This window comes from Aedes albopictus, chromosome 2, assembly GCF_035046485.1.
Source record: "Aedes albopictus strain Foshan chromosome 2, AalbF5, whole genome shotgun sequence".
NCBI classification, from domain to species: Eukaryota; Metazoa; Arthropoda; class Insecta; order Diptera; family Culicidae; genus Aedes; species Aedes albopictus.
In genome coordinates, this window is record NC_085137.1 from 382,244,964 (window position 1) to 382,270,327 (window position 25,364).

The 25,364-nt window shown below is 39.7% G+C and overlaps 2 protein-coding genes across 10 annotated transcripts in view; both read left to right on the forward strand.

The window, feature by feature from the left end:
* LOC109403214 (protein alan shepard) overlaps window positions 1-25,364 on the forward strand; it is a 789,956-nt gene that overhangs the window by 622,152 nt on the left and 142,440 nt on the right. The window lies entirely within an intron of this gene.
* Window positions 11,771-13,209, forward strand: LOC109425624 (adult-specific cuticular protein ACP-20). The gene is made up of 2 exons (XM_019700867.3): window positions 11,771-12,042; window positions 12,103-13,209. Exons 1-2 carry the CDS (start codon window positions 11,905-11,907, stop codon window positions 12,424-12,426), a joined length of 462 nt encoding a protein of 153 aa, XP_019556412.3. The 5' UTR covers window positions 11,771-11,904; the 3' UTR covers window positions 12,427-13,209.

Consider the following 25,364-nt stretch of genomic DNA (forward strand, 5'->3'; position numbering starts at 1 on the left):
TCAAGCTCAAGCAAAACTAATGCGAGTGCCACGGCTGGGTAATCGACCAACAAGCAAATGTTCAAGGAGACCGTAAAATTGGTGTATTCAGGGTGACAAATGGTATTATCGGCAGGTTCGTTCTCTTCGTCATGAGGGATTTTTATGGACCGAATTGCCTGAAATTTGGGCATGTAACTCAGCTTGGTTGAGAAGGATTGGATGCCAAATCTGAGTTTAACAGGTTTCAAAAAAATCCCCATGACGAAGAGAACAAAACTGCCGATAATACGTAAGTTCCCCTATCTAATTGTTTCCAATTAGAGTGATATGTCTGTTTGTTTCAGTTGTTTGTGTTAAGGTTAGTCTTTGGGCTGGTGTATTTGAAAACTAGACGAATCACTATTTCAGCCTTATGTTACTTCAGCCTTTTGATGCATTCAGCCTTTTGTGTTTCAGCCTTTTGTTATTTCAGCCTTTTGTACGTAACCCGCATTTTTATACCCACGCCTTTACTGCTGTACCCGGGTAGAGGTGAATAACAAACCAATAACTAAAGAACAACATATTTTGTCATCATATCTAAATTTGCAATTCTTTAGTTTTTTGTGAATAGCTCAGGATGACACATAAATAACAAAATATGCTATCATTGCAAAGCTTGTAATTGACGAGTTATTAATAAATAGTATAATAACATAATAATAATAAATGTTACTATCATATTATCCTGCCACAATATCAAAACAATATCATAATTTACCATCATATTAAAATATGTTATTGTTTTGACATCCTTTTTGCTATTATATTGTTATTACAATGGCAAAATCAATTATTCTTTAGTTGTTATGCCATAGTAATTTAGTTATTATTTTTGTTATTTTAACTTTTATTTCAAACAAACTAATAGCAAATTGTGCCATTCAAACATTCTATTTTAATGGTAAAATTTGCCCTTCATTTGCCATTTCGCTCTTCCCGGGTAGCTATATAAGCCCGAATGTTTTTCAGCATTTTTAATAGTATTGAATATAGAAAAAGATGGTTTTTCAAGTAACTTTATGCGGTAAACCGTTTTACTCCACGTGTGCATTTCGGAGTATGTTTTCATATTTGCGCAATCTATTTACGAGCCAAAGCTTCCGACGAAAAACCCTTCACCTGGTGCGCAAACACCAAATACGCTCCATAAACAAGACCGAAAATATAAATATTCCTTCCGAAACGATACGCATTGCTGACATCGACCTCCCCGCCCCGTGCCCTCATCAACTGCGACCCCTGGCCACTGACGACGGTTGACCGGCAATGAAAACAAATTGAAAATCAATAATTTCTAACCCGTCTTCGTGTGCCACCACCGTCATCACCACCTGCTGCTCTACCTACATGGTGTCCAATGCGACAGCGAGTGTGTCCGGATGCAAATTTCGTCTATACATTTAATTTCACGGCAGGCAGGCACATGTCCCTACCTACCAACGACTGACTGTCCGATATGAGCTCTTATCGGGCATTGAGGAGCTGGCCATAAAGCTCCATTAGCATTAACTGAATCACGCGCAACCGAAAGCTAATTAGGTACACAGTGAACCTGCTGGAAATGGGAGGTTTGGAGTTTTCGAGACTGTTTGGGGCTGATAGAGGATCTTTTACAAAAGAAAAGGCATTTCCTCGACAAAGTACCACAATGAAATGGTAAATCGTTGATAGCTAATGAAATCATTTTAGGACGACTATGGCTTTCAATGATGTAGTTGGGAAGTTCCAAAACCCGTCTTCAATCAAGTTTTGGTGAAAATTCTGAAAAGAAAAACAAGAATTATTTTCTTTATCTCGTGCTTATGTTCTTGGTTGGAATCCATTGAGAATTTTCACATAATTTTCAGAAAATAATAACTTAATTCGGTTATCAAGCAATATTTAAGTCTTACTAGTTTGGAGAAGGTTTTGAGAACCACCATAAAACCAAATTTCTTTTATTTCAGTTTAATGATAGCTATAAGAGTCACATCGTATAAATTTAACTTTGAAATCTTACTCTGATAAGGAAGAAGAATCTGGCGTACCTAGAACTCTACTTGCCACGACAACGCCCATACCCTTACATTAAAAGGATGGAAGAAGCATCCCTGGAAAATAATGTTTCCTTCCCCTTCTTTCATCCGGGAAATTCGGGCCACATTGGGGGAACGTCCGCCCATGTTCCAATCAGTTTTGCGCGAAGGTGGTACGCATTCCATGAGTTAGTTTACCGTATCACACGCTATTGTGTTTTGCTTTCTGTCATCCGTTAGTGTTGCCGCGGTGTATGATATGGATTTTTGGCCAAAGTTGTGTTACCAGGTCACCACCTCTGACATTTCTCCGGGACGCGCAGTTGGTCCACCACCCATCGCATCGCCTTTCGTTCACCCACGCATCCAAACCACCACCACCACCACCACCACCGTTCGTAGTCAAAAGGCGACGGATCCGGTTCCTCTGCAGCAGGACGAGAATATTGATGATGATGATGATGATGATGGCGACGATGTTCACTCTGCATACTTTTTGAGATGCGACGACGACGACGACGGTTAATGGAACAAAGTATGAATCCATTTTATATCGTGTTGACTTTAATGAGATTCGTGTTCGCCGTCGACCGATGATATGCGCAATGGGTCCCGGAATAGCCCAGACGACGACGGCGACGACGACGACGATGAGGAACATCAACTAGGACCGATATGTTCCGACTGGGTTTCTTCCGCTGGATGGGTTGTAATGACTCTGTCGAATCGATTAGCGAAGCATGAAGTTAAATTTTACCGGGAATAGCTAGTTCGGTCGGAACGGAAGGTGATGCTTGATGGCGGGAAGCTTGATTTTGGAATTTCTGGAACACGATGATGAACGGGGTGGTTGCCATGTCGGGAGCTAGGATACATTTTGTTTGCAAAAGCGACTCTTTTTGAAACTGAAATTCAGATAAATACAAGGTCATTTGTATCTTGGGGATATTGGATAACGTTTGGCTAACACTTGTAGTGGCAAACACTGGACAATTATTTTTCCTTATGTATGTAAAAAAACGGATTAATCCACCTAGTTGTGATAGTGCCTTTCTCGTCGAATATGTACTACTCATGAACTTTCCGTCGACGAAAGCATCCTCAATCCTGTGAATACTTTATTTATAAAAGCAAGATTTTTATCCAAGCCATCATCGAGTTGGGAAACTTATTGATGGCACATATTTCCGACGTTATGTTCAATGTATAGGCAGACCTGAAAAATATCAGACCTCTTAGTTTACTGCGTGACCACCTTTACTGTTACGATAGGCCGATCAATACCAAGACGATAATAACAAGCTAAAATATAATTTATTTCACAACCAAAAGTCACTTTACAGTCCTTGATAAACTTTTTCCTGCACACTTTACTAGTTACTAGATTCATAAAATTTGACCCAAAAAATTGAAGCAAGTGAAATTTTTCATACTGAATCCAATTCAAATTTAAACCATATCACAGAGCGCGAGAAGCAACCAGTCGGATCTATATTTTGCGCAGACGTGAGACTATTTTCTTGTAAACCGTTCATCAGGTCATCGAAAAAGCCGTGGTTTGATGTGAACTGGTTCAGCAACACTACGGTAGTCTGATGGATCTAAGGCTGGCTGTGCTCCTGAAAACCGTTCATTAGGTTATCAAAATAGCCGCGATTTAATGTGTCACATGCATGGGTTTGGCTCTCATATGCATTTGACCACTTCCAGCGGGACACCCGGAACCGGTTCCGGAATACTGCTGGTTGTACCAGATATGATCTGAAACCATTTTCTTGCTATCCGTTCATCAGGTTATCGAAAAAGCTGCTATTTGCTAGCCGCATGCATGGGTTTGGTTCTGTTTTATTTGGCTCACTTTTATAATTTGCCACTTCCGGCGGGACATCCGGAACCGATTCCGGAACACTACCGGTTCAGATATGGTCTGATACTATTTTCCTGCTTACCGTTCGTCAGGTTATCGAAAAAGCCGCGGTCTGATGTGTCGCATGCATGGTTTTGTAGCATTTTCATATCTGGCCCCTTTCTAAGATACCGTTCCGGAACACCTAAAAGACCATAAATCCGGAACGGCTGAACCTATTCGAACCATTTTCAATAGGAAACAATAGGACCAGATTCCGCGTCGAATGAACCGTCGGTTATTAAAACCGGTTGAGGTTTACTGCCAAAAAGTGATGTGAGTTTTTTTGTACACACACATACATACACATACACACACAGACATCACCTCAATTCGTCGAGCTGAGTTGATTGGTATATGTGACTTGACCCTCCGGGCCTTCTATCAAAAAGTCATTTTTGGAGTGAACATATAGCCTTTCCAGTACACTTAGTGTACGAGAAAGGCAAAAAGGTATCGCAATGACATATTTTACCTTCCATGATAAAATTGAAAACATTTTGCAAAATTCCACCATAGAATAAGAACGTGAAACGAACTCAACCAATTCATATATACATCTTCATTGCTCCATTGCTAGTCGCACACCGAACCGACAATAATTCCGCACCGCATAGACGCGCGAGTGGCGAAAATTAGATATGAATGCAGTGAAAAAACTTCCAACCATCGCACAACAATAATGTCAATGTCGCAACGCAACCTAAATTTAGCGAGTCGCACAAATTGTAGGTGGTACAGTCCTAGAACGCTGTTATGAAAGTTGCCTCCATCCCGTCCGAACCATAGCACAAATATGTGTGACTAATCTATGACTCTTAGCCAAGACTGATGCAATACTCCAATAATGGTCGAGAACTGTTCTGGCCACGTCCTTGCGACTGCTGAGGGAAGGAAAAGGATGGTTAGTTGAACACCTAAGAAAGATGTAGACAGCTTTACGATCTCTCAGGCCTAGGTTTCACAGGAATTTGGGTGTTGTTAATGGAAGGTTAAACTTCAAAGGATTCATTTGATAAGCGATTTTGAGCAATATTTGAATCTGTTTGATCAGCGTTGCTAGCAACACAGTTACCGTTAGTCACTATGTAAAATAATGTACTGAACTTGAGGTGAGACGAATGCCTCAGAGATAAAGTCTCTCTAATTAAAAAAAAAAACTTGAGTTGCACTATAATATTATTGTTGAACATTCGAATTACCTATCTTGCATCGCGGATACTGATGTGCTTCTTTTAATCCTATATGCCCAGTATTGCCAGATACTACAAAAAGTTTGTGTTATAATATGACACAAAATACGCCATTTGACTTCTACATAATCTTGTTTAAACATTCGAGTTAGGGTAAGTGTGCCCATCGTTGTGGTATTTAGGTAAATTCATTTAAAAACAATGATCGTACTATCTAATGAAGGGTTTCAAAACGTTAGTCGGCAGTTTTCTATCCAAATTTGCTTGGAAAAATATAAAAACTATCGTTTTTCTCTGTTTTCGATCATAAATCGCTTGCCACAACAATAGGCACACTTTTCCTATTATGGAGGTAAAATTTAATTTTGGTTCCTATTGTTGCGGTATTCCATTGAAATCATATGGGATACCGCAACATTAGGAACACTACCGCAACAATAGGAACACAGCAGCAAAAATATTAAGAAAAATATTTTTTTTAATAGGTTTTTCGGTAAATCTTAAGCACACAAATGGTTCAATCTCATAATTTAAGCATAATACATCTATTAAAAATGCCTTTTGGTAACATTTCAGTCGCAAAAGTGCTCAATTGCTATTACCGCAACAATAGGTACTACCACAACAAAGGGAACAATTACCCTATATATTTCGTCTCAAGACTGTGATATTGATAGAAGTTTGATGTTATTAAACTGTGTTTCTAGTTACAGAGATAATTTTAAAGATTCGTTTACGTGGGCTTGAGTACTTGTCCATGTTAAAGCTAATCTTTGCTAATTCTAGACGGCTGGCTGATAATAGTGAACGTAAACTCAATCTGTAATTAACTTGCAAACTATTCCTATTGCAATGATCTGAAGATCGCTGCGTAGCAGTGTTGCCAGCTAAAAAAACAATTTTAATTATTGTCATTTTTTCGCAAATTCATCTCTCAAATTTGCGAAAAAAAACGGCTTTCGGCCGCCTCAGTTCCTCAATCCTCTGAGGCTTCACCGAATGGCTCGGCCGGAACTCATGTTAATTGCTCGTTGTTTCGTATTTATTACTAACAATTTTAAATAGCTTATTTGTTGTTTTTCAACTTAAAATTGTTAAGTTTAATGTAGAAAAAATCGGCTTTCTTTATGGAAAATTCAAACTTTTTTGGTGGAAAGAATGTAGTTATTTAATGCAAATGTTGAATTATTCGTGGAAATTCTGACATTTTTATTGCTCAAAAATATTTTTTTTATGGGAAATTCTGATTTGTTTATGTATTTTTTGAATTGTTTGAGGAAATTTAGTAGTTTATAACAAATTACAAATTTTTATTTCACTTTTTGTCCCACCACTGCACTGGCTGGTCGAGAGGGGGGGGGGGGATAAAAATTATTAAGCATTAAATCTGAAAAATATTAAAAACTCATCGGATTTATTAAAGAATCTTCAGCAAGACTCGATATTTTGATAATAATTTTTATCTGCTCCCTCAAAATGCAAAATCCTGCCAAATTTTTTTGAAGGGAGGGGGGGACAAAAACTCAAAATGAAATTTGTACCCGCCTTATTGCTCCCGCCCCTACTTCTTTATTGGCAATTTCTGATTTTGTTATGGAAAATGATCATTTCTTTATGAGCCGCTTATATTCTAGCCGCAAATTACACTAGTTTACAAAATAAAACGAAAGTCGTGAACTTATGTCAACGACCAAAATTTTTGAAGCACAATTTAGCGCTGATTTCGAAGCCGACCTTCAAAAAATTTTAAGTAGAACAGTTTTTAAGTTTTAGCTCAATATCGAGTTTTACAACTTTTCAAAATATGTAATTTACTAAAATTCAAATATATTGCGTTTTATTCAACCAATTTTAAATCATTTTCCATAAATTAAAAGCTGAATACAACACCATTCGATCGTCTGAATACAGGTTTTGCGTCAGATTGATTAAATTCAAGATATTGCCGTGTTTTAGGGAAGATCTCCTTAAATTTTAGCAAAATTCCCAAAAAAATTTGAGGATATGTATTTTTTTCAGTAAGAAAAACTCAATTTAAAAATTCTTTCTCGACGTTTATTTAACATACCATATGTAGGCGAGTTACAGTAAAAAAATCAGCTCAATCGGAGCATTGATTGCGGAGAATGAGATGTTTGAAGTGAGCGACTTTGCTTAAAAATAGAACAAAAATCGATTTCAAATCATCAACCTTGTATGGAAAGTCGAAAAAATTTCCGCTCTACTGTAATTTTTTTCCTTCGCGTTTTCGAACTCAGGGCATGATTCTACACCAAAAATGATCATCAGCTTACCGAGTTCAAAAATGCTGTAAACTAGTGTTATTGGTTCTGTGGATTGCCTAGAACCGAATCAACCTGCTTACGTAAATTTTCTTCAGGGATTTTCTTTGTTTCCCATATAGTATATCATAGCATAGTAAAGTTTCTCATATCTTCAGAAATTCTCTAAAAACCCGCCAGGTACTTCTCTCGGAATATTTTCAACGAATCCTTTAGAAAATTTTCAAATGATTTTTTTTTAAGAAAATCTGCCATGGCTACAGAGATTTCTTCGATTTTCTATTTTACTCCATGGAAAATCCTTCAGAAAATCCATCAGGAATTTATCAATGGATTTTTTTTTAAGTTCCTCGATCATTTTCCACGCATCCAATAGCTTTATAATTTCCTCCAGAATTTGCTTCGGAATTTTCGTTACAGGATTATCCAAGTCTAAGTTAATCTTTTATGGGTTTCTTCCAAGATAAATCCAAGGATTTCTGCAGGAATTCAGTCTCCAAATCTTCCAAGATTTTTAACAGAAACTTTACAGAAACTACTCCGACTATGTTTTATGTAGGGCTTCGTTTAGATCTTTTCTTTCCTAGAATTCTTTTAGGTAGATTTTTAGGAATTCCTTCTGAAACTCCACTAAAATTTCTTCGAAAAATTCTTCTTTAAAAACCATCTTCTTCGTTTAAAAACCATCAGAAATTTCTCCAGGGATACCTTTAAAAATTTTCATAAGGATTTATTTAGAAATTCTTGCAAAGATTCTTTATAAAGTCTTCCAGTTATTTAGCAAATTTCCAAATATTCTTAAAGAAATTCGTTCAGGTATTTCTTCAGGAATTCCACCAGAGGTTTGTTAAAAAATTGCTCTAGGGAATCCACTAAAAATTACTACATGAATGTGTCCAGAAATTTGTACAAGGATTCATCCAGAAAATTCTGCAGAAATTGTTCCAGAGATTTATGCAAAATTTCTTTCAGCGATTCTGGTAAGAATTTCTCCAGAGACTCATTCAGTATTTCCTCGAAGTATTACCCCAGAAACTAATCCAACATTCTCTGTAAGGATATGTGGATACTTCCTCCACAGAATCCTTAAGAAATTAATTCAAAAATATTTCCTCGGAACACACCAATTCCTTTAAAAACCATTAGGATTTTTTATCCGAAATTCGTCCACAGATTTCTTCAAGAATACTTTCAGAAAATCCTCCAAGAATTTTCTGAAAAGATTTCTCGAGGAGATTTCCTACCAATTTCTCAGCATTTTTTTAGGAATTCCATCAAGGCGTTCCAAAGAAATTTCTTCCAGAAGTTCTTAAGAAATTGCTGCAGTGATTTCTTCAGGAATTTCCCTGAGATTTATTCGGATTTTGATCCAGCGTTTTATTCTTCCTAAGATTTCTTCAAGGATTTAAATGAAGATTTCTACTCTATCAAGTTATTTCCTTGGAGGATTTTTTTTTTTCAGAGACTTTTGGGATTTCTTAAGTAACTTAGACAAGGTATTTATTCAAAAGTTCTTCTGGACACTTTTTCAGTTTTTTTTCTTTAATTTTCATTACAAATGCTTCAGAGATTGTTTAGAAAATTATTTCCTGGGCTACTGCAAGATTTCTTTGAGAATTTTTTTTAGTAATTTCTGTAGAAATTCATATTAGGATTCTCTTTAGAAATTACTCTTGCACTTCCTTTAGAAATATCTTTCGGATGCCATTGGAGATCCCTGCAGAATTTACTCACATTTTCTTCCAGGAATTGTTTCAGAAGCTTTTCCAGAAATTGTACAAAAATTACTGAAGAGTTATTCAGGGAATCCCTGAAGCAATTTCTAAGAAATCCATCAAAAAGCTTCTGAAGATACTTTTAGAAACTCCTGGTAAAAACTCTTGTTTTTTTTTTGAAGTAATTCCTACAAAAAAAAACGTAAAGAAATTTCCGAAGCTATGTTGTGAGCAATTCCTAGATAAATACCTATGATAATACCTACCTATAAGAATACCAGAAGAAATACCTTAAGATACCCCCTTTTATCTTCAGCAATATGAGAGACTTATAGAGGAACTCTGCAAGTAATTCCAAGAAAAAAATGCACGAGTACACTCTGGAGGAATTCCTGGAAATATATGTATAGTAAGTTCTGCAGGGTTTTCTTGAAAAAAAATCTACACGAATCGCAGACAATTTTGGTGTAATTCTTGAAGCAATTCCTCTAAGGACTGTTCATTAAAGAAAGTGGACACCTGTTTTTCAATAGAAAATATGTATTTTCGAACAAATCCATAAGTTTATTTTTTATTAATACATGTGGCCAAATTCACGTGAGTTTGAACATTTACTTCGCTTTTCGGAAGAACGCTCGGACTTTCCTCTTGATACCTCTCATTAGATTTTGCACAACTTTCTCCGTAGCTTTTCGGTGTGCCGCAGGCCAATTTTTTTTGAATCATTCAACAGAGCTTGCTTCTCTTTCATCTTTCTTAAGATGCCGCTTAATTATTGTCCAGTATTTTTTCATAGGAAGCTGTTCAGAGAAGTTTTGTGGATTTTGCCATTTTTCGACAAAATCGACTTTTTCCGTCTTGAGCATCTCTAGTGTAGAAGAAGCGTAATAAGCGGATGCCAGATCCGCCTAAAACAAAAGAGGATCCGTATGTTTTCGGTAGATAAGTAGAAGTCGATTTTTGATGCATTCCTTTCTGTTATTTTCACCGTTGATTGTTCCCGTTGTGAAATACGAAGAACTCTTTAAGTCACAAGAACAATTGGCTTGCCACACTAAAATTATTTTCCCAATTTTTTCAGTTCTGATGTACCCTACATCATCCGACACATCTGTCCCCTGCTTAGCGTTAAAAAAAATGCGGTCCCGGAAGTGTATTAGTAAGCAAATTCTCGAAACGACAACTTTTTGGAACACCATTTGTGCAGAATTACATGACCATGCTGAGGGTGACGGGTTCGATTCCCGGTCGGTCCAGGATCTTTTCGTAAAGGAAATTTCCTTGACTATTTGATCATTTGATCATTTTGCATGTGTATAACGTGTGGCAGGCACGTAGATAGTATGTGCCCAATGAAGCCTTTACGAAATGTTCCGGTACCGATCGGGGTCGAACTCGTCTTCTTCAGCATGGTGTGGTCCCTGTAGCCAATCTTTGTGTACAAATCCCTTCATCAATTGTGTTTATAAGAAAATAGTACAATTTCCGAAAAAAAAATTGTAGCGAAGGGAAACCCATGATGAAAAGAAAAATAAACTGCCGAAAATATGTAAGTTGCCCTAATTTATTTATTTTGTTATAATTTTTTTATGACGATAGTTATTCCTAGTAGGACATTTTTCACATACAAAAAAAAATCACAATAGTTAAAATTCGTTCCATATTTTCAAAAGTTGCGTAATCATGCGCTTTTACCAAATTTATGTGCCAAACTTGGGCATTTTTTTAGGATAACTTAATAAATATTAGAGGTAGAAACATACTTTCTCCGAGAAAATTGTGCTATTTCATTAGGCATAATATTTCACAGATTATTTTAAAATGTTCAAAAATCTACATAAAAAGTTAAAACTGACTTTAGATAGACATTCTGTAGACAGCTATACTGAGCTATTGTAGCTTCTTTCAAGTACTCTAGTCTTAAGGACAAGGTATTTGGAGTACATAGCCTAAATTTTCTAGAGCAACGTTTTTTAGAACCGTTGAACGGATTTGGATGAAAATGCATCACGCTATTGACAACCACTGAGCAATCAGCATGATGCATTTTCAGTCATATCCATTCAACGGTTTAAAAAAACGGTGCTCTAGGAAATGTGAGCTATGTACTCCAAATACCTTGTCCTTAATGAAACTTGCATTTCTGATAGTGTTCATCCAGAATATGCAATTGCAAAATTGATTTTTCGACCCTGTACGTAAATCTCGTAAAGTTTTACTTTTGTTTTGCACGTAACCCTTTGGAATATTCCCAAATTAGCATGCATATTATTCAAAAAATTATTAGAAATTAGGACAATGATTATCGCATGCATCAGCCAACTAACCGGCAACGCCGGCGTGGCATTTTCATGCTCGATAGCCGTAGATAATAAGTGCATACGAGCTGCAAGCATGGGTGGTCAAATGCATTTAGCGTAGTGAAGCGTAACACACCGCACATGCAAGTAGCGCGCGATACCTAATTTAATTGATTGAAATCCAAAAATTACCCTGATGGGTGGTGGACGGGCGTTGACTTGGCGGACACATGATATCAACAACAAAAAAAAAGGTGAAGGGTATGTAACCTTGATTTGGTCTTGATGCAAAGTTTGATCGGAACTAGACGCTCACAAAAAAAAACTAACGATACTAGTCCGATGAGGCCGAATAGGTGAAATTGTTTGCATTGTTACTATAAATAATCAGGTGTTCGGAGGTAACGGCATCAGTTTATTGAGTTTGGTTCTTGGTAGAACATCAGTAACGGTTTCAACGCTTAGCAACATGATCAAGATCGCTGTGTTGGCTTTGGCCCTTTTGGGCGTTGCTCTGGCGTACGAGCATCACGGCTTCATCAGCGAAGTGAAACACATCCCGTACTACGGTGGCGGTGGTGGCTTCGAAATGGGCGGTGGTGGACTGGTAAGTTTTTGAATCATGGTTACGATAGAAAAGTGTTTGAAAAATGACTTCCATTATCAGGAAGGAGGATGGAAGGAAGGTGGCGAGGAATACTACTCGTACCCGAAGTACAAATACGAATACGGAGTGAAGGACTACCACACCGGAGATCACAAGAGCCAATGGGAGATGCGTGACGGAGATGTCGTCAAGGGCGAATACACCCTGGATGAGGCCGATGGTACCAAGCGAATTGTCGAGTACTACGCCGACGATAAGAATGGATTCGAAGCCAAGGTTAAGAACATCGGAGAACCAATCCACGAGGGTGGACTGGGAGGTGGATTCGAAGGAGGTTATCACGGAATGGGATACAGTTATAGCAAGCTGAAGAAGTACAACTAGGCGTGGCCAAGACTGATGGAGAAACGACTGGAAACCATTGTTGAATAAAGATGCAAAATATACCAAAACAATTCCTATCCTTCTCTTAGTAACTGATCTAGTTGTTACTTTCCAGTACTCCTCCGGTATTCCTCCGTATTCAACTGTTTCATTCATGCAACTAGTTCAAGCAGTGCATGGAAAAATGTCTTCATCCCATCAAAAGATATTTAAAAATATATCAATGTGTCATCAATATCGTTGTTTCCGCAGCTAACGACTGAGTACTGACATTATCTCAAATGTCGCTTTTCTCACCCTTGCGGTGAAATTTGACACCCGTTCCATATGTTACAGATCGTCAAGCAACAACATTTGCTACCATTACCGCAACTGATGAGTAGGTCCACATTCACATCTTTTCCTTCTCGACAAAGGAGGAAGCGGCAATCGAACCGTACCGAACCGAACAATATATGTTTCATTAAAACTTGAGATTGCCACGAAATGTCAATACGCTCACCACCACCGCCACTATTGCGAGCACGCGTTCCCGAAGGACGAGTATCTAGTAGCACTCAACTCACTACGAGTTGGACTGATGCAACCGAGGATAAACGCGGACGATGACGACGACGGCAGCGTAACATCTGCCACCGTAAGGAAGAAACTCAAGTGTTTGAACACGTGTCCCTCCGGGGGACCCGAAGGAAGCCAGAGTTAAGCCAGGCCTTCCAGCATTGCCAGTTTAGCCTCCGACGACGGAAAGTTTAAGGTTCATCTTGTCTTCACAACCCGTAAATGTGTGTGAGCGCGCCCATTTCTCATATGTCTGCTGGGTGCAGGGGGAGATTCGAATCTATTTATACTTAACTTTATCAATCAATTTGTCATCGCTCTTGTGAGGAAACAATCTTCTTGCATTTCGCTGACTTTGGCCTGACTGAGTTTGCTTGCTTAGGACGTGTTGACCGTAATGTAGGGCTGAATTGGTTCACTAATCATCAATTTGACATTGAGTGTAATAAAATAAACATACAGGGGATACTCAAAATAACTGGGACAGGTAAAATTTTCACTTTTAAAAAATGTTCAACTAGCTGTAACTTTTCGAAAAGGGCATTGAGTATTCTCAAATTTTTACTGTAAGTTCATCAACTAGTTGTGTATCAGTGGTCCAAAAGATTGGGCTATTCTTCACGAAGTTAGAAAGATTCTAGAAAAAGGTATAATTATCCGATAGTCAAGTTTGAGCTGTTATATCTCCGGATTCAACAAACCGAATGCAATGAAATTTTGATCATTTATGATTTATACAATAAGCTATTAAAAACTTTTGAGTAAACTTGAAATTCTTTATACGAAAGAAAATTATAACGATGAGATTATGTTTCTAATATAACACCAATTTACCCAAAATTTCCTCATCGTCTCAATATACTCTTTTTTTATAATTATAGTAATTATAGTTCATTTAAATTTCCTCTAATTGACTTGAATATATTTATGTTTCGAAGGAAAGCAACCAAATAGCCGGCATTGAATTGAAAAAGTAATGGGATGCATATGAGAAATAGGTAAATTTACTAAAAAAAATATATATAAACCAAATGAAATCACAATATAATACACAACTAGTTGATGAACAAGTTGATGAAGCCCCCTCAAACCCCTCTGAAACAGCATAAAACGCATTTGAACGCTTTAGAACGCCTGACGAAAAATTTTCCCTGACTATAGTGGGAATGAACACAGGCTTAAGAGACATCTAAACGACTGGCGTCGCTAACCGCTCGGCCACAACGCCCTGAAAAGCCTTGAACGCTTTGTAACGCTTCGAAAACCCTTTTGAAAGCTCCTTTAAATTCATCAGGGAGCCACTGAAGTTTAACCCTCGAGCGATCGCGCTGTTGTATTTTGTACAACACGATGAAAAAATCTCGCTTTTTGTACTCAGCATTAGCGTGGTGCTGACGCAGGTAGTCAACCGCGCGAGTTACGGAAGGTTAAGGGGCTCTCAAACGTCCTGAAACGCAATAAAACGCTTTGAAACGCCTCTGAAACCCCCGTATAAATAATATATGTGAAAGTCACCTGAGAGCAAGGATCGGTATATTCGCCTCACTCCATTCATATTCGGATTATCGTGATCAAACACGCAACCCCATCACCAGTGGGAAGCGATACGCAAGTTTCTTGACATGGATATTCTGTGCCGTTCGTCGCAGTTTGCAACGCATGCGAATGAATAAATGGCGAATGGTGAAGAATGCCGATGAGCGATGGAGGCGGCTGTTATCATAACTAGAAGAGAATTTCTGCATGTAATGCATACATTTTTAGTGTGTTGTTGTTGAAATGCTGGATTAGCAAAAATAATAATAATAGTTATTTATGCAACAAGTTGCAAAATGATGATTTTCTCAGCACGAGTCGTACATTTATCCAACGAGGCTTGCCGAGTTGGATAAATACGACAAGTGCTGAAAAAATCGAGTTTTGCAACGCATTGCATACAACATTTTTTGCAATTATGAAAAATACCCTTAAGTACGATCATTTCTGACTGCTCAGACAGAGGTGTCAGCAAAAACCACGTGCGCACAAGTCCATTTTTTCAATCAGGTAAGCTATGTTTAAAATTGTCACAACTACTCGGAGTCGCGTCGTCAACGAGCGTTGTTTGTGCTGCTGCTTCTAACTATACGTCTGTTTGGCTGATCAAATCAGAATTGGAATCGCTTCTATTCAGGTTTGATCTGCCGAACAGACATAGGAGCAACCATCGAATAGACAAATGTATACGGAAGAACATTAGTGCTTCAGGAAACTTGTGAAAAGTGTACCATTGCAAAGGTGCCGAAAAGTACTACTTTTCGGCACTCTTGAGCTAGTTAAGAAAAGTAGGCCATTTCTGCACAGTTCCGGCAATTGAAAAGTCCAATCGTATGGCACGTAATTGCAAAAACTTACTTACCTTACCTTACCGGTCAGGCTAAGGCCGGGGTGGCCTCTGCTGTACATAGTAGCCGCCTCCATTCCACTCGGTCCATGGCTGTTTGTCTCCAGTTCCGCACTCTGCGTAGGGTCCGCAGATCGTCCTCCACTTGGTCGACCCACCTAGCTCGCTGCGCTCCACGTCTTCTTGTACCGGTCGGATGACTCTCGAGAACCATTTTAGTCGGGTTGCTATCCGACATCCTGATGACGTGACCCGCCCACCGTAGCCTCCCGATTTTCGCGGTATGGACGATGGTTGGTTCTCCCAGCAGCTGATGCAGCTCGTGGTTCATTCGCCTTCTCCAAGTCCCGTCTTCCATCTGCACTCCGCCGTAGATGGTACGCAACACCTTCCGTTCGAAAACTCCAAGGGCGCGTTGGTCCTCTGCACGTAGGGTCCATGTTTCGTGCTCATAGAGGACGACCAGTCTAATCAGCGTTTCGTAAATAGTTAACTTCGTGCTACGGCGAACTTCATTCGATAGTAGAGTTCTGCGGAGTCCAAAGTAAGCACGATTTCCTGCCACAATGCATCTCTGAATATCTCTGCTGGTGTCGTTGTCGGCGCTCACCAGTGAGCCCAAGTACACGAACTCTTCAACCGCCTCGATTTCATCACCGTCGATATAAATTCGGGGTGGCGGGCGCGATGATTCCTCCCTGAAGCCCTTTGTCATCATGTACTTTGTCTTCGACACATTAATGACTAATCCGATTCGCCTGGCTTCACCCTTTAGTCGGATGTACATTTCGCCATCGTCTCAAATTTACGAGCAATAATATCAATATTATCAGCGAAACCCAGCAGCTGAACGGACTTCGTGAAAATCGTCCCACTCGTGTTTATCCCCGCTCTTCTTATTACACCCTCCAAAGCAATGTTGAACAGCAAGCACGAAAGACCATCACCTTGCCGTAACCCTCTGCGAGATTCGAAGGGACTCGAAAGTGTCCCTGATACTCGAACTACGCACATCACTCGATCCATCGTCGCCTTGATCAACCGTATCAGTTTATCCGGGAATCCGTATTCGTGCATAATCTGCCATAGATGTTCTCGATCGATTGTATCATACGCCGATTTGAAATCGATGAACAAGTGATGTGTGGGCACGTTGTATTCGCGGCATTTCTGCAACACCTGGCGGATGGCGAACATCTGGTCCGTTGTAGCGCGTTCACCCATAAATCCAGCGTGATATTGCCCCACGAACTCTCTTGCAATCGGTGATAGACGGCGGCATAAAATTTGAGAGAGTATCTTGTAGGCAGCGCTCAGTAGTGTGATCGCGCGATAGTTCCCGCAATCCAACTTGTCGCCCTTTTTGTAGATGGGACACACGATACCTTCCATCCATTCCTCCGGTAATACTTCATCCTCCCAAATCTTGGTAATGACCCAGTGTAGTGCTCTCACCAGTGCTTCTCCACCGTATTTTAGAAGCTCGCTTGGCAGTTGATCTGCTCCAGCGGCCTTGTTGTTTTTCAACCGGCCAACCTCCTCCTCAATCTCTTGAAGGTCAGGGGCCGGAAGTCTTTCGTCCTGTGCACATACTCCTAGATCTGTTACCACGCCACCTTCGGTACTTGCAACGTCGCCATTGAGGTGCTCATCGTAATGCTGCCGCCACCTGTCGACCACCTCACGCTCGCTCGTGAGAATATTCCCGTGATTATCTCGGCACATGTCGGCTTGTGGCACAAAGCCTCTGCGCGAGCGGTTCAGCTTCTCACACTCAGAATATTCTTTCGTTAAACCTCAACGAATATGTTTCGTAAAACTAGTTTTCGTAAATTGAAAGCAATTTGCGTAGAATGTACGGTCCATTCGTACCACCATGCTGAAACAATACAAATGGAGTAGTATCATGTACGAAATCACGAATCCGACACGCGGTCAACTTGCGCATTCGTAGACTTTAGCTCCAGCTGTGTAGAATAAAACAAAACATACAAATGTCAAACGTTTTCTACTAACCATGCGTAAAAAGAAAATTTTGCTTCGTAGAAAGCAACAAAGTTTTGCAGTCATCACTGACGATTGATTGGATCTCAGAGAATACAAAGCAACCTGTTTTCATGAGCATATGACGGTGCGTGTGCGAGAAGAGGAAAGGAAACATGCTCTCGGTTGGAAGTAAAAGTTATTTATAAACAGAACCAAAGTGGAAAGCGTTCTGGTTGTTTTCGGATGGTTTCAACAAGCGCCCACAGATGGGTGGTTAGCACTGGTAGGTATCAATCAGAAGATACGTGATTCGAAGCCTGTGATATCCAAGTGAACGAACGTGTGGTATTTTTTTAAGCATGTTTAATGTCATTCCGACAAAAAAAGAGACAGAAAAATGTGTCGGAGCATTTTTGTACGAAAAGAACTCATACACATTACGAAGCTTTTCGTTGCAGAAAACAACGAATGGCATTTGTAAACATGACGAGCGATTTCGTACAATGCAACAAAATATATTTTCAGTGCATAGAACTTTCGTGTGTCCTTAGCGCGGTACAGCTCTTCCATCGCTTCGCGATTTCGTTCTTCCTGCTGGCGCTTCTTCATCCGGAAGACTGAGTTCTGCCTGTTCCGCGCCTGTTTGTAACGTGCCTCATTCGCTCTCGTACGGTGTTGCAGCATTCTCGCCCATGCTGCACTCTTCTCGTTTTTCAACTGTTCACATTCGCCGTCGTACCAGTCGTTTCTGTGATTCGGAGTCGCGAAGCCTAGTGCTGTAGCCGAGGTACTACCTATGGCGGATCGGATGTCCCTCCAGCCATCTTCAAGTGTAGCTGCGCCAAGCTGCTCTTCCGTTGGTAGGGCCACTGCTAACTGCTGCGCGTAGTCTTGAGCCACTTCTACGTTACGCAGCTGCTCGATGTTGAGCCGCGGCGTTCGACTTCGACGCGTGGTGATAACTGTCGAAAGTTTTGAGCGCATGCATACAGCGACTAAGTAGTGATCCGAATCTATATTCGCACTGCGGTATGTGCGGACGTTGATTATATCTGAGAAGAATTTACCGTCGATTAGAACGTGGTCGATTTAGTTTTCTGTTTGTTGGTCGGGTGATCTCCAGGTGGCTTTGTGGATATCTTTGCGGGGGAAGGTGCTTCGGACTACCATACCACGGGAGGCTGCAAAGTTTACGCATCGCTGGCCGTTATCATTCGATACGGCGTGCAGGCTGTTTCGCCCGATTACCGGTCTGTACATTCCCTCCCTTCCTACCTGCGCGTTCATGTCGCCGACAACGATTTTCACGTCACGCGGCGAGCAACCATCGTATGTTTGCTCTAACTGCGCGTAGAACACTTCTTTCTCGTCATCGGGTCTCCCTTCGTGTGGGCAGTGGACGTTAATGATGCTGTAGTTGAAGAAACGGCCCTTTACTCTCAACATGCACATCCTTGCGTTGATCGGCTGCCGCCCGATCACACGTTGTCGCATCTTGCTCAACACTATAAATCCTGTTCCCAGTTCATTGGTGGTGCCACAGCTTTGGTAGAAGGTAGCCGCTCGATGCCCGCTTTTCCACACTTTCTGTCCAGCCCAACAAAGTTCCTGCAACGCCACGATGTCGAAGTTGCAGGGATGTAGTTCGTCGTAGATTATCCTGTCACATCCTGCGAAACCTAGTGACTTGCAATTCCATGTTCCAAGTTTCCAATCGTAGTCCTTATTTCGTCGCGTGGGTCTTTGCCGATTGTATCGAGTCGTATTTTCTCCTATGTTATTCGCAATGGGGATTTTTACGGGTGGCTTATTGGGCCTACGCCAACACTCCTGTCTCGCCGGAGGGCCATCGTGCCAGTTCTGTTTAACGTCCCAACCAACACTAGGACGACCACGCTGATGGGGCTACTACCTTGGATCTAGCTGGGCGTGGTGCAGCGTTTCTTACTCAGCCGCTGGATGCCAGAACAGACGCTGTTTGAGCCGCACCTCCTTGGTGAACAGACACTCGGATCGTACCTCCTCAATCTAGCTGAAGTCAGAAGGACAACAGTGCCCAGGCTGCACTACCAGCTAAGCACACAACTCTTAGCTGGCGGTCTTTGTCATCGCTTGACCCGTGGAAGCATGAGGTAGGAACTTGTGAGGACCAGAGCTATATTGGACGCTCTCCTTATCGACTCACCGTTTTGCAGCCCAAAACATTTTTATGCAATTCAGTATCATAATTTCCATTTTATAGGACTCATTTTGGTATCAGAATGGTCAATTTTTCCAAACTGGTTCATTATGCAACTGAAATGAGTTAAGTAATGAAAAAAAGTTGCATAATGTTCATAATGCAACTCGTTTGGGTTGCATTATGAACATCATACAACTCAAATGAGTTGTTTAATGAAAAAAATCATTGCATAAAGTTTTATATGGAACTCGTTGCAAAACTCAATTTTTTCAGCACTCTTCGTATTTATCCAACTCGGCAAGCATCGTTGGATAAATGTACGACTCGTGCTTAAAAAATAACTATTTGAAAACATCGAAAAATCATGTTCACAATATTACTCGTATCACTCACGAATTGCATCACCGCTCGATCGCTTGCGATACGAATGTGGACGAATGAGTAATTTCCAAGTGTGGATCCCCATCGTTCGCAGGAGTTTGCTGTCGTCGCTGACAAGCAAGCACACAAACTAAAGCGACAACCGTTCGCTGCTGACTGTCTTCGAATGTGGAAGAAGATGAAAAGTGGAAATCAGGTACCCTGCCTGAGAGTTTCTGAAGCCCACTAAAATCCTTCTAAAACCTCCTGAAATACCCGAAAATGCATGGAAATGCTTTGAAACGCCTTTGAAACCCTCAACAAATCTCCGGGAAATTCATCAGCGAGCCTCTGAAGCCCCTTGAAACCTCTCTGAATCCTTCTGAAGCGCATTGAAATGCCTTGAAACACCTGTGAAACCTCCATAAAAGCTCCACAAAATTCACTTGAGAGCTACTACTGATCCTCTAAAACCTCTATGGAATCTCTTGAAATGCCTTGAAACGTCTCTGAACCCCCCATGAAATCTGTGTTAAACTCACCTGAAAGCCTCTGAAGCCCCTAAAATTCCTCTGGAACCACCTAAAACGCTCTAAAACGCCTTTAAACGATTTAGAACGCCTCTGAAACCCCCATGAAATCTATGTGAAATTGCTTGAAAGCTTCCGAAGCCCTCTAAAACATGTCTCAAACGTCTTGAAACGCATTAAAACGCTTTAAACATCTCTGAAATCATCGTGAAGCTCACATGCGAGCCTATAGAGCCCCGTTAAACGCCTATGAAATCCCCTGAAACCCATGAAACGCATTGAAAAGTGAAACCTCCTGAAACGCCGCTGACCTCACTCACTTTTAATTTCCTTGAAATCCCTCTGACCTACTCCTTTAAATCTGAAAGCCGTGACCCCCTTCCCCTTTGCATTTGCTAGCCACCTGCCCTTTTCAAACTTCTTTGCTACCTTGAAATCCATTTAGGTAATGAATCCAGTTAGATAATTTTTTTTTGGATCTTCAGTTAGCCTAACGGTTGCATCAAATCCAGTTGATGTCTTCGGTGCACTATTTCGTTGAGTTATGCTGAACAAGTGCTCTGAAGATATCGAATTGATTTGTTGCAATCGCGCACTTTCATTTATGTCTTCACACTCTTGAGAACTTGTGCGATAGTTCAGTGGTGAACTAAATGCGCTGTATTAACAGGCACAATTTTGCGTATCATATTGGTAACCAGCCTACGAGGATGTATTGATTATGCATTTTTGAAGTTCCATCTTCTTGATTATTTGTCATTTCAGTGTGAAATAATGATAATACATTTTAAAAATAGTTCTAGTTGTAGCCCTGGAGAATGACTTTATTTAGGATTTCAATTTTGATAAGATTTCGGGAGTTAATATAAATATAATTTTCTAGTTGATTTTGAAATTCCTTTGCAGTTTTTTTGTGAATTATTTCACGCATTTATTCAGAAATGATTTGACAGTTCTTCGTAAATTCGTTTGAGGAATTCGATGCAGGATCATTAGGTCGAAGGTTATTAGGCCGAATGGTCATCAGGATAAATTGCAATTCTGCAGTTATGATACTGGAAACAGATCTGTTCTTTTTCTACTCTAGGAGGATAGCTTTTTCAACAATTGTTGCCAAAAACTATTTCAACAATGAAACTAGAATGAATAGTCTATTTTTAAAAGAAGGAAAAAATATTATTTAAATATCAGCAGTTTCAGCGCCAAAAATTATTTTGGAAATGATACTAGAAAGAACGATCTATGTTCAAAAGAAGGAAAAATCATTCCCTGTCGGTCCAGAAAGTGATCGTGAAGGAAATTTCCTTGACTTCCTTGGTTATACTTAGTGTATCTTCGTGCCTGACAATATACACATACAACAAAGTCATTGGCAGCGCTAACTCTCACTTAATAATTGAGGAAGAGCTCATAAAACACTAAGCTAAGAAGCAGGATTTATCCCACTGGCGACGTACCGGCAAAAATGAGACACAATTCGGCCTAATGACCTGACACTAGGAAATTCTTCTGGTTCTTTCTCTGTAATTTCTTTTGTAAATCCTTCGATAATTCCTACGGAGCTTTTTTGGCAATTTTTTTGGAAAATGTATTTTTAATTTTATTGTGAATTTCTTCAGCAATTTCGGAAATGCTATCAATAAATCCTTGGCAATTCTTGAATAACAATTTCCGAAATTTCATCAGTCTTTATTTTGAGTCATGTGAAAATTTCCAATTCATTCTAAAATATTTTTTAGAAACTCCTTTAGCAAATAATTTTCAATTTGCTTTTGTAATTTCTTTCAAAAAATCCTTCACTTTTTTATTAAGGTTTGTCGTAAATTATCTATAAAATATTATGTAACGTTTTCTTACTTAAAATCAGTGATTAATTTTCTTTAAATATTTCTTCAATATATTGTTCCAAATCGCTCAAAAGTGCCATTGAAAGTTAACAAGAAAATCCTTTGAAACTTATTTTTTTTTTCTCAGAAACGTTTACCCGGTACTCATATATATTATCCGAAAAAATACTTTAAAAATGTCGATACAATTATAATGTAGGAGTTAATTCAGTTATTCGGTCCGGATTTTTTTTTCCGACGAGTCCCTTCCTAAGTAAAACTTACAAAATTCAAGCAGAATCACAGCCGAAAAAGTTTCCAAATGAATTAAAAAATACTAATGAAATTCCGGAAATCATTGCCTATAATTTACCAAAGATGTGGCAATGGCATTTCCAAAGATATTGCTGTAGGAATGCATTCTAAATTTGACAATAAATTTCCCAAAGAAATTACCTAAGAAGTGCCCGAAGGAAATATCGATGGTACTTCAAAACTAATTACAAGCTACCGTCGTGCGGGGTTACTTTTGAAATGCAGGGCTACTGTGGACACTTTTGAATATTGATTTTTTAATTCAAAATATGATTCAAATCTGTTTGATGTCTTTGGAACTATTATGAAGCAATAGTTTTCCCTTCATTTGGTTGGAATTATTCTTCAAACAGACCGTTTATTGCTTGTCAGGACGCGAAAAAACATAACGTACATTACGTATCAGAACATTTGGTCTGTAAGCATTGTTTCTACAATTCATAAATTTCAAAGGGTTGATCAATTCATTCGAAATGTATCAACGTAGCATATACAATCGAATATGTGTATCGTTATACATTATAAATGACTCTTTCACCTAAATAAACGATTGATGGCCGCTTTCTTCAGGCTATAGTAGCCCCCATCCGGTTCTGTATGAGATGTGTCCGATTGGTGTATGAACAATTTTTTTGTATATTGATTGATTTAGTTCAAATTTTGCATACATCCTAAATACACACTCACGATTATTGTGTGTAAAAATTGTGGAAATCCATTCACTACTCTGGGAGTTATAAAGAAGACGGTATTTAAAATAGAAACTAAAGAATAAAGGCTACAATGATTAGCCTAACAAATTTCCAAAGATTAGTTAAATAAGGCTGACACTAATTTCGATTTTCACTTATGTCAACCGATTGTTTTTGTGATTGTTTTACGCACACGCAAAAAAACCATTCCGATATACGTGCACTCTCAGTCACGGAAACATAGCAACGATAACAACAATAAGAAATGCACACCGTGAACTACATAGATGTCACGGTCTCTAGAACGCCCATATTAACAGTTGGAACTAGTTCCAGTTCACGGTGTATATTTGCTTGTTCTCGTATTTGCGTTTGTTTGTTCACGTTTATTAGAACGGTTTTTTCGCGTGCGGAACACATTATCTGAGCTTAAAAAGGTTAGCTTAGTTTAGCTTAGCTTAAACTGACTGTACATCTCAATGGTTGCTCCTCCGCGATTGATCTGAACTGGTAAGAATTGCACTGAGTTCTAACTGAACAAGGGGCTAGAACACTCCTTTACTTTATTCTCAAGGTGCAATATAAGCAGCTCATACATTCCAGATCCATATCGACGCCGGCCAAGTCCTTACAATCAAGTTGGAAGGGAAAGAAATATTAGAGTGTAATGGTTATTATTACTGGAGTACTCTGCGTCCCCACAATCAGCACGGATGGGGTATTTATTAGTAGGGTAGGATGTGAGATCTGGGAGTCACTTTTGATCGGTGATGCGTTAAAACTAAATCTAGTGAAGCTTTTTACGGCTGCATAATGGCATTCTAATTTAGAATTTCATTTATAAAACAAAGATATGACCACGATTAACATGGCACCGATTGACGGTACAATAGTGCAACGCAGCCATTTCGTCACTGAAAGCCAAAGTCGGGAAGCGTAAAACCCCCTTCGGGTCCTTTAGCACGCCATGCCACGCCGGATGACAACCGTCAAAGGGGGTTGAAAAAAGTCATCGGTTTACAATTGCCAAGCTAAGTAATAATATCGGTATCGAATGTCAATCAAGATGACTTCCATTTGCGCCATGGGAATGATGCCGCGGCATTATTCATAGCATCCAGCAATGGTTTGATGTAGGTGCCAACGGGTATTAACTGGGCGAGGGTGGATGCATGGAAACCGATTGGAACAACCGAAGCGGAGTGGACCGAAGCGAAGCGGATCCAAGTGCATAGGATCCAGCAGCTTGGCGGACTCTGACTGTTTCTGCGACTGATATTAATGGATGCTCCAGAGCCCCAACTAGAGCTCAAATCAACCGAGTGCGTTTGTATTTGACGACCGACGTGACGACGGGAGGAAGCTTGAGCCAATCGATGATATGGGTGGTGTAGGTAGCATGTGTGTGAGCGATCGGTATGTGTTTTGGGCCGGAGAAGTTACACTGTAAAAATATTGTAAGGACTGTTCTATGTAATTCCGTAATAAAAAGTATTGTAGTTGTACCTTTTTTCTTCTGATTGCATCGATTTCAAAAATTGATAGTATAACCTCACATTTATCTTCGTAATAACCCTACAGAGCAGAGTTCAAATCTTGATTAAGGTCCATTAGTTTTAACTATACTATGCCATGCTATGAAGCTTTATCCAGCAGCATCTAGTTTTACAAGTTGAAAAAAGGGATATTGTACAATACTTTTACATTCTGACCAAAGTACTGTTAAAATGCAACAACATTACTCTTAGGTGTTATTTGGGGAACCGAATAACAGTAAAGATCCTCGGTGATGATCCTTAACCGATAAACATTACTTTTTATTTTGAACTGTGAGTATAATAGATGGAAAAGTGGTATCGATTGCCATAGCTAGAGCGGACATGCTCACACGCTGACATTGACGGCAACCAACCGACCGACAACTATGACGCTGCACCGACCGGCAATGCATGGTGGTTAAGGTGGCCCACACTTATATGAAAATCAAAAATTTCGAAAAATGCCAAGTCTTACTTCCTGAATCAGTTGTTTTGGACTTCCAGAAGCTACGTTCAAAATTTGAGCAAAATCAATTAAGCCTAAGGGGGTGCTCAAAACGCTTGAAGT

Coding starts and splice junctions, on each gene's coding strand:
- LOC109425624 (XM_019700867.3), top strand. CDS start 11,905: ATGATCAAGATCGCTGTGTTGGCTTTGGCCCTTTTGGGCGTTGCTCTG. Junction 12,043..12,102: donor AAATGGGCGGTGGTGGACTG/GTAAGTTTTTGA, acceptor TTCCATTATCAG/GAAGGAGGATGGAAGGAAGG.